This window comes from Heterodontus francisci, chromosome 38, assembly GCF_036365525.1.
Source record: "Heterodontus francisci isolate sHetFra1 chromosome 38, sHetFra1.hap1, whole genome shotgun sequence".
NCBI lineage: Eukaryota > Metazoa > Chordata > Chondrichthyes > Heterodontiformes > Heterodontidae > Heterodontus > Heterodontus francisci.
The window spans coordinates 33,325,328-33,338,257 of NC_090408.1; the positions used below are offsets into that span (position 1 = coordinate 33,325,328).

At 43.6% G+C, this 12,930-nt stretch overlaps 1 protein-coding gene across 2 annotated transcripts in view; it reads left to right on the forward strand.

Annotated features, from left to right (window-relative positions):
- The window catches only part of kif7 (kinesin family member 7), a 38,638-nt gene that overhangs the window by 1,176 nt on the left and 24,532 nt on the right, over positions 1 to 12,930 (forward strand). The window contains exons 1-6 of one of the 2 annotated variants that reach the window (XM_068018057.1): positions 85 to 985; positions 2,093 to 2,498; positions 4,176 to 4,376; positions 4,609 to 5,558; positions 6,402 to 6,545; positions 8,290 to 8,526. In XM_068018057.1, coding sequence (XP_067874158.1) covers positions 2,171 to 2,498; positions 4,176 to 4,376; positions 4,609 to 5,558; positions 6,402 to 6,545; positions 8,290 to 8,526 — 1,860 coding nt within the window. In that variant the 5' untranslated portion in view covers positions 85 to 985; positions 2,093 to 2,170. Of the gene's footprint in view, positions 1 to 84; positions 986 to 2,092; positions 2,499 to 4,175; positions 4,377 to 4,608; positions 5,559 to 6,401; positions 6,546 to 8,289; positions 8,527 to 12,930 lie in introns of those variants that run through there. The other variant, XM_068018056.1, reaches the window with a different exon arrangement.

The window sequence follows — 12,930 nt, forward strand, 5'->3', positions numbered from 1 at the left end:
GTCTCCCCCCCTCCTCTCCCGTCTCCCCCCCTCCTCTCCCATCTCCCCCCCTCCTCTCCCATCTCCCCACCACCATCATCATCTCTTCACTATCTCCTCCCCACCTTCTTCCTCCTCTTTCCCCATTCCTAAGTTTCCTCTTTCAGCTTCAACCCTATCCCAATCCTCCAAGCTTTAGAAAACCCAACATCTTTTTGATTTTCAGAAATCCTTGATTTAGATTGATGGTCTGAATCACAAGGTGCAATGTGGTGGTTTCTAAGACATCTTCACTGCCACAGTTGCTGTACCCATGGAACTGTCTCTCAAAAAGATCTAGCACTTTCATGAGAGTGATAAGGAGGCGTGGCTGGGAAATGGGGGGAACAAAACATACATTTAAGAAAGAATTCTCATGGAGACATAGCTTGAAATGAAATTGTTGCACAAGCCACACTCACGGTCAGTGTCTCCTGTTGTTGCTTTGAGATTTTACTTGTATAGCCGACTTGCAATTGGATGATTCCAATGCAGGAGAGCTGATTGCAAACCATGAGAGTTAACAGCAAAGTTCTGCTGTATTGCAGAACACTCAGTGGAAGGGTGACGTGAGTTATGTTGTGTTGATCTTTTTTTTTGTTCCTGCCCTAACGAGAGATGATCATTTATCAGAGACCTTGAGATCAATAAATTGTAATTATTTCAGTTTGAAATATCGGCCAGAATTTTACAGTGGGCGGATGGGAGGCGGACTCCGACGTAAATGTCGGTGCCGAACCCGCTTCCGCCCAGCCTGGGGATCTGTCCCATATTTTACGGATCCCCAGGCTTTAATTGGCCCGAGGCGGGACTTACACCCACTTGAAGGAAAAGCTCCCGACAGTGAGCTGCCTGCCAATCAGCGGTCTGGCAGCTCTTAGTCTCAGCAGCGTCACCGGAAGCGGTGGCCACGGCTGGGACTGCAGCCCAGCTAGCCGAGGAGGATACCAAGGAACTGGTACTGAATGTAAGTTTGGGTTGCCTCACCAGGGAAATCGGTAGTGCCCTGGTGAGGCTAGGGTGGTCGTTTGGGGGGAGGTGGGGGCGTCTTGGATCCCGGGGTTGGGTTGGGAGGTGGGGGCGGCCCTCAATCGGGCACCCTGTGCCCGATTGCCAGACGCCACCCCCCCGGGGTGCGGAAAGGCCGGCAGCTATAGCTGGGCGGCCTTTCACGTCCACAGCACATCCGCTTGCCACAGGTAAAATATCCGCGGAGGTGGGTGAGGGCAGTTAAGTGGCCACTTAATAGTCTTGATTGGCCTTGGGCGGGTGGGCCGCTTCTCACCCCTTGCCGGACCTCCTTAAACTTGGTCGGTTGTGGAATCGGGGCGGTTAGGCCTCCCGGAGCCTACCGCTCAATTTTACACCGCCCCCACGCCACCATCCGACCCGCTGGGGCGGCGTAAAATTCCGGCCATCTTTTTTTGCTGCTGTTTCACACTATGTTTATATGCCACAGTCATTTCAGTGATGTCTGAAGTTGCTCCCTGATATCCTGCTTTTGACTATAAAACTGTCATTTTTTTTTTCAACAAGGGTTTAAATTCTGATCTCATTGAAGAGAAGCATATAAAGGAGTGATTTTAACTGTCCACCTGGCATAAACAGGGCAACGCTGGCTTGAAAAGAGCATTGGCTCACTTACTGCCACTTTGTACCGTTGCTCCAATATCTGCCATCTTGGTAAAGGTCTTGAGACAGGTGGCCCAGGCACCAGCCTGTTTTAGATGGGAAGCTCACTGTAAAATGCAGGGACTACTGAAAGCCACTTTGAAAATGGCCCAGAAAATGTTTATTTCTTTGGTTGGGCCAGAAGAAGCAGGAGTGCTTTCCCTGAGCTCATAGAAAAAACTCTAGGCTGCTGCCTGCTCATCTGTTCCTCCTCCTGAAATAGCACCCCCCCCCCATCCCCCTCCCCTCCCCCACACAAGTAACACTTTCAGGATAGGAGGGGGGGAAAATACCTACATTTAAGAGATAATCCTATATATCATCTGGCAGTTTGTAATTGGTCCCATTGAGTGAAAGAATAATAGAAGTTAATTTTCTTTATTTTCCTTCCACTGTGCACTAGCCCAATACTACCAAGCACTTGGATTCTTGGATAACTTGCCAGTTGTGCTACCAACAGTGGCTACTTGGGGCTGCAGACATGGTGCCGAAGCCAAGTGGCTCCACAAAGGTGGAGGAGACACCTGTCAGGGTGGCTGTGCGGATCAGACCACTGTTGCCCAAGGAAATTCTACACAGACATCAGTCTTGTGTCCACATTGACCTCGACTCACAGCAGCTTACACTGGGAAATAATCGTCATTTTCAGTTTGATGTGATCTTTGACCAGACTTCCAGCCAGGATGAGGTGTACAGCAGCTGTGTGGAACCACTCGTTGAGGCTTTCTTTGAAGGTTTTAATGCCACTGTGTTTGCCTACGGACAGACTGGATCAGGCAAAACGTATACCATTGGGGAAGCTTACATATGTAAGTTATGCACAAAGGAGAGTTAACACTTCAAAATTCACAGGTACCTCTGTGTCAAAATAAATGTAACATTTGAGCTCCCATTGTGGCTCAGTTGGTAAATGCAATGCATGGTATGGTACTGAGTTGTACAGATCGGAAAGGTGCTAGGTTCTATCCTCACTTGCTGCTATTACCCAATCTCAAATGGGGTGTTAAGATTTGCTTCAGTGCCTCTGTCCTAGGGAGAAGGAAAAATCAGCCTAATCATGATCCAATGACAAGATTTTCATCCACAGCAATGGCCAATATTTATCCCTCAGTGAACATCACTTAAAAAAGATGGTCTGGTCATTTTTGTATTACTGGGACTTTGCTGTTGGTAAGTTGTCTGCCATATTTGCTAAATTACAACAGTGACAACACATCAGAAGTACTTTATTGGTAAGTCCTGATGTTGTGAAATGCAAGTGTTCTTTGTTCTTTGAAAAAGGAATTTTTGCTGTCCACAGTTATGTCGCTAGATATAACAAGTCAGGATGCCTTGGTTTGAATTGTCCATATGATCCAGCTAGATTCTTCATTAGGGGAGTGGTTAATGGTGCTGAGGTGGGTTTGCGGTGGGGTGGGGGGGGGGGGGGGTGGGAGGGAGAAGAGGAGGGTGGAGGCAGGGTGAGGTTTCTGGAGTCCGCAGCACCACTTCTCAGAGAAATATTGACAATGGGCATGGGATGAAGCTAACTACGGCAGAAGAAATGTATAATTACAGAATATCAGAGCTGTCTAGTTGAGATGTTTTTTGCACTAGTCGAGTAACTATCGGTAAGTACTCTTATCTGTCGTAAGCCTCGATTGTGTTGATTTTCAGCTTGACAGCACTGTTCTGTCTCATTGTGTGCTGTGGCTTATGTGAAGTTACTGTGTTTGCACCAGTGTGTGATTCTAGGGACTATGAAGTACAAAAGCTTCTGGCCTCTCGTGCTTATTCTCCAGTTATTATTCTCCAGTTATCTTGGCCATTGCACAGGGACAAGTGAAAGTTCTCCCTGTGACGCGTGGGTTTTCGCCGGGTGCTCCGGTTTCCTCCCACCGCCAAACACTTGTAGGTGATAGGTAAATTGGCCATTGTAAATTGCCCCCAGTGTGGTAGGGAATATGGGATTACTGTAGGGTTAGTATAAATGGGTGGTTCTTGGTCGGCACAAACTCGGTGGGCCGAAGGGCCTGTTTCAGTGCTGTATCTCTAAATAAATAAATAAAAATAAATAATCTCAGTTAGAAAGGAGGGGGCTTGGTGGAATACTATACATATACAAGGCTCTTGTGAGGCATTAAATACATTTTGTTAATTAGTAGTGTTGTAAATTGGAGCCAAAACCAGATAACTACCTGAAAATGATTGCGGATATGTCATGTAATAATATTTTAATTGTGGAATAAGTTACCAGGAAAAAACATTAAAATAGTTATTATAAATGGAGTTAAGAAAAAAGTAATAGATATGTTTTTGAAGAAGGAAGGATTTGAGGAATGTGATAAAGTGGGTAGTCAGAGTTGATCCATTAAAAAAGGTACAGGCATTTTGGGACTAATGGTCTTTTCCTAGATTATTTTTGATCTACGCTGTGTTAGATAGTGTCTGTGTTCTGTTGGATCCATTACATGTTCAAATATTTACCTAAGTTTTTTCCTCCTCAGCTTCTGTGACTGATGATGACCAGGGTATAATTCCCCGTGCTTTGGCCGAGATATTTAAGTTAATTGATGAGAATGATGCAGTGGATCACGCTGTTAAGGTGTCATATCTTGAGGTTTACAAGGAAGAATTCAGAGACCTGCTGGAGGTGGAAACAGCAGGCAAAGACATCCGCATCCGAGAGGATGACAAAGGAAATACAGGTCAGTGAGTTGGTATTCAGGAAGGCTGAGATCGGATGTGTCTTCATCCGAAATTGACCTCCTGTTCCTGCAGCACTAAGCTAAGGGAACTGTGGATTCAAGAGGCAGTAACTTCTATAAAGAGAACTTAACATGGTATTGTTATGTTCATTTGCTAAACCGTTTGCAGCTCCTGTCGAATGGGCATTGTTTTGCCTGTTCATTGACTTGTGAATATCTGTTTCGTCTCCAGTGCTCTGCGGTGTCAAAGAATGTGAAGTGGAAGGTTTGGATGAAGCTTTGAGCCTACTAGAGATTGGTAACACTGCCAAGCACACTGGCACCACTCAGGTGAACACACACTCCAGCCGCTCTCACACCATCTTTACCATTACTATGGAGCAGAGGCGAGGACTTGGTCGTACCACACGACTCACAGCCACTGCTGGAGATCCATTAAGCTCCACGCAGGTGATAACCTCTAAGTTCCACTTTGTGGACTTGGCAGGTTCAGAACGAATTGTAAAAACAGGCAACACTGGCGAACGCTTGAAGGAATCCATTCAGATCAACAGTGGATTGTTGGCATTGGGCAACGTCATCAGTGCCCTGGGTGATCCAAGGAGAAAGAGTTCCCATATTCCTTATCGGGATTCCAAGATTACCAGGATCCTGAAAGACTCACTTGGCGGGAATGCAAAAACGCTGATGATTGCCTGCATAAGCCCCTCTTCCTTGAACTTTGATGAGAATTTGAACTCTTTAAATTATGCCAAAAGGGCCCAGAACATTAAAAACCAGGCAGTGATAAACTGTAAGAAGGAGGTGGATCGTACCAATGAACTGGAAGTGCAAATCAAGACTCTTCATGAGGCTTTGGAGCACAACCAGCATGCGGCATTAGGCAAGTGCTTCAGGCGGTCGACCGAAGAATACATGGCCCGACTACATGCTGAGAGCTCCCATTACCGGACCTGCACGGATAATGCGTACCGAATCTTTATGGAGCTGCAGGGAGACAGAAACCTCACAGTAGATCAGGTGCTAAAAGTGAAAGAGTGGATAACAATTGTGGAAGAGACGCGGAGTGAGCTTTCCACTGCCTCCGCCCTGGACAGTGGTATTGAGTGCAATTCAGCTGATGAACCCAAGACCCGGGTTATACCCAAGGAACCCAAGACCCGGAATGTATCCATTTCACAGGTACACCCTTGAAGGATGGGATTCTATTGATTTCTATAAAAGGGTGCAAAAGTACCAGGCAGAGTTAAGACAAATGTCTCTTTTTATTGCTGAGGAACCTAGATGAAAAAAATCAAGGTCCTTGATGATAAATCGCAATATAGCATTGAGGCGATTTCAAGCTTTCTGTATTCTTAGTTCCAAAATTCATTACTTATTTGTGTTGAACTGTACCTGCCACCTAACTTCCCAGGCACTTTACGTATTTATAGAAATAGCTATCCAATTCTTTCTCCAATTGGATAGATATGTTTAGGACCAATGGGTGAAGTGGAGTTTTTACTGATACTGAGCTTCCCTACATTCCTCCTTTAACAGCTCCATGCTGGTCAGTAACTGAAGGTTTTTCTGATGCAGTGTTGTCACCAAGATTTCAGTGAGTGTGTGAACTTTCCATGCAGTCACACCATATGCAGTGTTTTCTGCACAGATTTTGAAAGGGCCTGTAATATTTTCATATAGCATCCGCTAGAAATATGAAAAACACCCAGTGGTATAATTCTAGATTCTGATCATCGGAACTCTGTTAAGTTTGGAGGGAGCATTTCGAGATGTGCAACACTAGGGTGAAGTATTAATAGTTACAGATCTGTCACTGGTGGTGGTAGTGGTGGAAGCAATTTATGGGTTGAATTAAGTACACCATAAATCAAAGTTTATTGTCGTATGTAAAAAAAGTTTCCTATGGTGTTTGGAACCAGCATGGCAAATAGTCCAGAGACTGTATCATGAATGGTTATTGTCACTTTATCTGTGATGGCTGTACATTGTGATATTGACATTATCCTCCTCCTTTCTGTACAGGGTCCCACTGAAGTTGACACAGATTCCATGCAAGAACAGGAGCAGCTTTTTCCAAAACTGCAGGCAAAGGTTCAGCAGCTGGAGGAAGAAAATAGAGATTTCCTGGCAGCCCTGGAGGATGCCATGGAGCGGTTTAAACAGCAGGTAGCAGCCACATGTCTGGGCTCAGTCACAGATCTTACTAGCTTGAGCATGATCAGGAACAGCAGACACAAGGAGCTGGACTGTTTCCAGTACCTAACAGAACATAAATTAAAAAAGGACACCGCTCTGTCAAAAAAAAGACAGGTTTGCATAAGAGTTTAGAAAATTCAGCCTGAGAAATCAGCATCCATCGAGCATATCCGGTAGATTTGGGATTTATGCCTGATTATTCTATTGGGCTTCCCTTCCACACCATCCATTTTAGTTAAAAACACCTTGGGGTAGAAATTTTTCTTGGGCGGTGGTGCAAAATAGACGGCCAATCTGATATTGACCGTTATACGCAGTGCTTGATATTCAGTTCCATCACAGTTAGCGGTCAGGCACTGGGTATAACGGGCAGCCGAACCGATATCGCATGTTTATGCCACCATTCAAGACGAATTTCTATCCCATAATTTTCATCTCTGACCATCACTGAAAAGTAGCAAGGAACATTGTTTATATCTCTGTAACCTTCAATCTCCTTTCTCAACAAATACTGATCCAGCTCCTTTTTGAAGGTATTAGTTGACACCAAAAGTAATCCTATGAGACTGCTCAGAGAAGATCACATTTCCCTTTAGTCTTTCTCCTGCAATAGGTTCAGTCACTTAAACATTTCTTCATAATTTTTCCTTCTCTCAAGTGCGACCCAGTTTGGATTTTGTCTTTTCTGCTCCAGGCGCTGACGGTCCTGCTGTGCAGTTCCATCATGTTTTTGTTTTCATTATGGACAGTTGTAATGTTTGTGTGTTGTTAGCAATGACATATTGATGCTGTTGTAGGCCTTAAATACTTATCAGTGAATCACCATTTAGCATGGTTAGTTCCACACTTGTCTATTCTTATCACATTTCCATGCTCCTTCCCTTTTAATATTTTTCTTCAAATGTTTATTTAATTCCCTCTTGAAGCTGCATCAAATACAGCATTTAATAATAAATTGTGGTAGTGTACTCCATATTCTGATTGCCTCAAAGTTTCTTCCGGCCTTCCTGATTGTGCTTCTAGTACTAACCCTGTGTTTATGCACTTTTGCTTTATATATCCTGTCAAGCAGTTCCAGAATTTTGAAATTAGATCCATTAGATTGAAACCCCAACCCACCTTAACTTTTTTTGCTCCAGTGAATAGAGTCCTAGTTTTTCAATTCCTTCATCATAACTATATCTTCTAATTCAAGGGATCATCCAAGTGAATTTATGTTGCATATTTTCCATGACTCCATGTGTGCGGAGGCCAAGTGAGGACAGGATCAGTCTTAGCTGTCTTGGCTGCCAGATTTGCACATAAAGAATGGCCACTTGAGAAAGGTACTGAGGGCAACCAATGAATGTGGAATTATATTGCATAGAATATACAGCACAGAACCAAGCCATTCGAGTCAACTGGCCTATGCCAGTGCTTATGCTCCACATGAAACTACTCCCACCGTCCTTCAGCTAACCCCGTCAGCATATCCTTCTATTCCTTTCGCTCATGTATTTATCTAGCTTCCCTTTAAATGTATCTTTGCTTCTCACCTCATATATTCCATGTGATAGCAGGTTCTACATTCTAATCATCCTTTGGGTAAAGAAGTTTCTCCTAAATTCCTTATTGAATCCTGTACCTCAGTACGAGTCGCCAGTCACATGCAGCAGGGAAATTGGGAAGGAGGGAGGGAGAGGAAGAAATATTTTATTTTGAATTGTTTTTTCAGACTGAAACATTATTGGACCAGGAGGATCAGATTGTTGAATTGCAGAGCAGACTGAAGCTGATAGGAGGGAATCAGTCTGCAGTGTCAGTGGATGATCTGCTGGAAAGTCTTCGCCTTGCCGACCTCAGCTGCAGGCCTCACACTGCCCCTCTGGACACTGCTCACCCTTGCAGATTAGATGTGCTACATTCCAACCACATTCTCAATGATGAGACTGGAAGAATACACTCCAAAAAGGTGTGTTTCAATTCACCTATGAGATGCCTTGCAAATATACTACCCAGATGTAACATCAGTGATGTTGGCTTGGCTCATTTGGTCCCGAGGTCAGAAGGTTGTGACTTCAAGCCCTTTGAGGATTTGAATGTATAATGTGAGCTGACAATTTAGGGGTGTACTGCATTGTTGGAAGTGGCGTCCTTTGGATGAGGCATTAAGCCAACAGCCCTCCCTGCTATTTCTGGTGCTTCAAATGGATGTAAAAGATCCTACAACACTAGTCAGAGAAAGGAAATTTTTTTTTGGTGTTCTTGTCGACACAAGTCCCTCAATCAATGTCAAGAAATGGCTCATTGATGTTACTGAGACTTCTGGGATGATGTGTGTAAAATAGCTGCCATGTTTGTCTGCATAACACTCACTGCTCTTCAAAAGTAATTGTTTGTGATGCACTTTTCAGAGAGATGTGATAAGACACTGTAATCTTCCTTTAATGATGCAAAGCTGAATTACCCTGGATGATATCATCAATTACTCCCATTACAAGAACAGGATTGGTTGACTGTCAGTGGCCTGTGATGTTGATTTCATTTACAACAATAATTTGCATTTAACATAGTAAAATGGCCCCAGGCACTTCACAGGAATGTAATTAGGCATAAGTTGGCACAGGGACAAAGAAGGAGATATTAGGAGGGGTGACTAAAAGCATGGTGAAAGAGGTGGGTTCTGAAGGAGAGAAAGTTGGAGAGGCAGAGTGGTTTAGGGAGAGAGTTTCGGAGTTTAGGACCCAGATGGCTAAAGACCGTGGGGAAAGCAACACAGTGAACCCAAGTTATTTATAACTTGTTCCCAATTTCATTATGTTACCTCAATGATTCAGATCCTTTCTGTCATTTGAATATAAATATCCTCTTCAGTCAGCTGATGTTTGGGGACTGACAAAATGGGAGGCTAAGGGAGGTTCTTCGATTCATGGTTAACGACAACATCTTGAAGGCTTGTAGGGCTGGAGAAAGCTACACAGATAGAGAGGGATGAGGCAATGGAGTGATTTGAAAATAAGGATGATGATTTTAAAAACAAATTATTGTCAAATGTGGAGCCAGTGAAGGTAAGTAAGCACAGGGGGTGATGGGTGAATGAAATTTGGCGAGAGTTAAGATATGTGCAGCAGAGCTTTGGATGAGCACAATTTCATGTATGATGGAAGATGGGAGGCCGGCCAGGAGATCATTGGAAGAGTCAAGTCCAGAAGTAACAAAGGCATGGATAAGGTTTCCAACAGCAGACGAGCTGAGGCAGGGTCAGAGTCGAGTCGAGTCCGGAGGCAACCAACAAATTAACTAACCAACGTTACAAATAAACACCGAATGAGGCTTTTTTCCACCAGTTTTCTTCCTCATTTTCTGAAGGTGCTGACTCCTTGCTGGACACAGTTCTACTGGTGCCACTTACTTTCCAATGCCTCACCCAATTTGCTATTCTGCATGTGTAAACTGAGATGCTAAGGGCTGGCAGATTATTTTACCAGTGGAGGGTTTCACAGCTGAGCCCAGCCTGTCCTTATCTGATTGCCATAGACAGGCACTGTCTAGTAAGTGGTCACTAGATAGAGGTCAGGAATTAGAGCCTGTCTGATTTCCATCTCCCTGCCACCCTGGCAGAGATCAGCTAATTCAACATAGACGAGGGAATGGTCCTGATCTGTAGTATACTAGGCAGTGTTTTTACCCAGTGAGCCATCAGGGCACTGCCATTACCAATTATTTACAACAGAACTTGTCCAGTTAACTTGAAAAACTCCACGTGATATCACGTGCTGAAGGCACTGGATACTGCAAAGGCTATGGTTTCTGACAACATCACAGCTATAGTACTGAATACTTGTGCTGCAGAACTAGCCCCGCCCCTAGACTGGGTAAACCTAATAGCACTAATGCTGTGGAGGACAAGTTTCTGGAGTGTGTTAGGGATGGTTTTCTAGTGCAGTATGTTGAGGAACTGGCTAGAGAACAGGCTATTTTAGATCTAGTGTTATGTAATGAGAAAGGGCTAATTAATAATCTTCTTGTAAGAGAATCTTTAGGGACGAGTGACCATAATATGATAGAATTTTACATTATGTTTGAAACTGAGGTAGTTCAACTTGAAGCCAGGGCGTTAAATTTAAACAAAGGAAATTATGAAGGTATAAGGGGCAAATTGGCTGAGGTGGATTGGGAAAATACATTGAAAGGTGTGACAATACATAGGCAATGGATAGTCTTTAAAGAAATATTACATAGTTTACAGCAACAATACATTCCTTCAAGGCACAAAAACCTCAAAAGTAAAGACAGTCAACCGTGGATACAAAGGAAGTTAAGGATGGTATAAGATTAAAAGAAAAGACCTATAAAGTTGCCAGAAATAATAGTATACCTGAGGATTGGGAGGATTTTAGAATACAGCAAAAGAGGACTAAGAAACTGATAAAGAAAGGGAGAATAGAAAATGAATATCAGCTGGCAAAAAATATAAAAACGGACTGTAGAAGCTTCTATAGGTATGTAAAAAGGAAACGTTTGGCTAAGACAAATGTGGGTCCATTACAGGCAGAGTCAGGAGAATTTATAATGGGGAATAGAGAAATGGCAGAGAAGCTAAATGATTACTTTGTATCTGTCTTCACTGAGGAAGATACAAGAAATCTCCCAGAATTAGAGATCCAAGGGATTAGGGAGAATGAGGAATTGAAGGAAATTAGTATTAGTAAGAAGGTTGTATTGGAGAAATTAATGGGGCTGAAGGTTGATAAGGCCCCAGCACCTGATATCCTACATCCCAGAGTGTTGAAAGAGGTAGCTATGGAGATAGTGGATGCATTGGTGATCTAAAATTCTATAGATTCTGGAACGGCTCCTGCAGATTGGAAGGTCGCAAATGTCACCCCACTATTTAAGAAGGGAGGGAGAGAGAAAACAGGGAATTACAGACCTGTTAGTCTTACATCAGTCATTGGGAAAATGCTAGAATCTATTCTAAAGGATGTGATAAATGGACACTTGGATAATAATGATCTGATTGGGCATAGTCAGCATGAATGGGAAATCATGTTTGATGAACCTGTTGGAGTTTTTTGAGGATGTTACTAACAGAATTGATAAAGGGGAGTCAGTGGACGTGGTATACTTGATGAAGTCCTCCACAGGAGGTTGGTTAGCAAAATTAAAGCACATGGGATAGGAGGGAATATACTGGCATAGGTTAAGGATTGGCTAACAGGCAGAAAGTAGAGAGTGGGAATAAACGGGCCATTTTCGCGGTGGCAGGCTGTGACTAGTGGGGTACCGCAAGGATTAGTGCTTGGGCCCCAGCTGTCCACAATATATATCAACGATTTGGATGTAAGGATCAAATGTAATATGTCCAAGTTCGCGGATGACACAAAACTAGGTGGGAATGTGTGTTTAGATTTAGAGATACAGCACTGAAACAGTGCCGACCATTAACCACCCATTTATACTAATCCTACACTAATCCCATATTCCTACCACATCCCCACCTGTCCCCTACATTTTCCCTACCACCTACCTATACTAGGGGCAATTTATAATGGTCAATTTACCTATCAACCTGCAAGTCTTTTGGCTGTGGGAGGAAGCTGGAGCACCCGGAGGAAACCCACGCAGACACAGGGAGAACTTGCAAACTCCACACAGGCAGTACCCAGAATTGAACCCGGGTCGCTGGAGCTGTGAGGCTGCGGTGCTAACCACTGTGGCTTCAAGGGGATTTGGACAGACTTAGGGCAAGAACATGGTAGATGGAATATAATGTGGAAAAATGTGAGGAACAGATGTGCAGAGTATTTCTTAAATGGTAAGAGATTAGAAAGTGTAGATGTACAAAGGGACCTGGGTGTCCTTGTCAATAAGTCACTGAAAGCTAACATGCAGGTGCAACAAGCAAATAAAAAGGTTCATGGTATGTTAGCCTTTATCGCAAGAGGAGTTGAGTACATGAGTTGCGAGGTCTTGCTTCAATTATATAAAACCTTGGTTAGACTGCACCTGAAGTACTGTGTGCAGTTTTGGTCCCTTTACCTTAGGAAGGATATTATTGCCATAGAGGGAGTGCAACAAAGGTTCACCAGACTTGTTCCTGGGATGGCAGGACTGTCCTATGAAGAGCGATTGGGGAAACTGGACTTGTATTCTCTAGAGTATCGAAGAATGAGAGGTGATCTCATTGAAACCTACAAAATACTTAAATGAATAGATAAGGTAGATGCAGATAAGATGTTTCCCCTGGTTGGGGAGTCTAGAACCAGGGGACACAATTTAAAAATAAGGAGGAAGCCACTTAGGACAGAGATGAGGAGAAATGTCTTTACTCAGAGGGTTGCGAATCTTTGGAATTCTCTATCCCAGAGGGCTG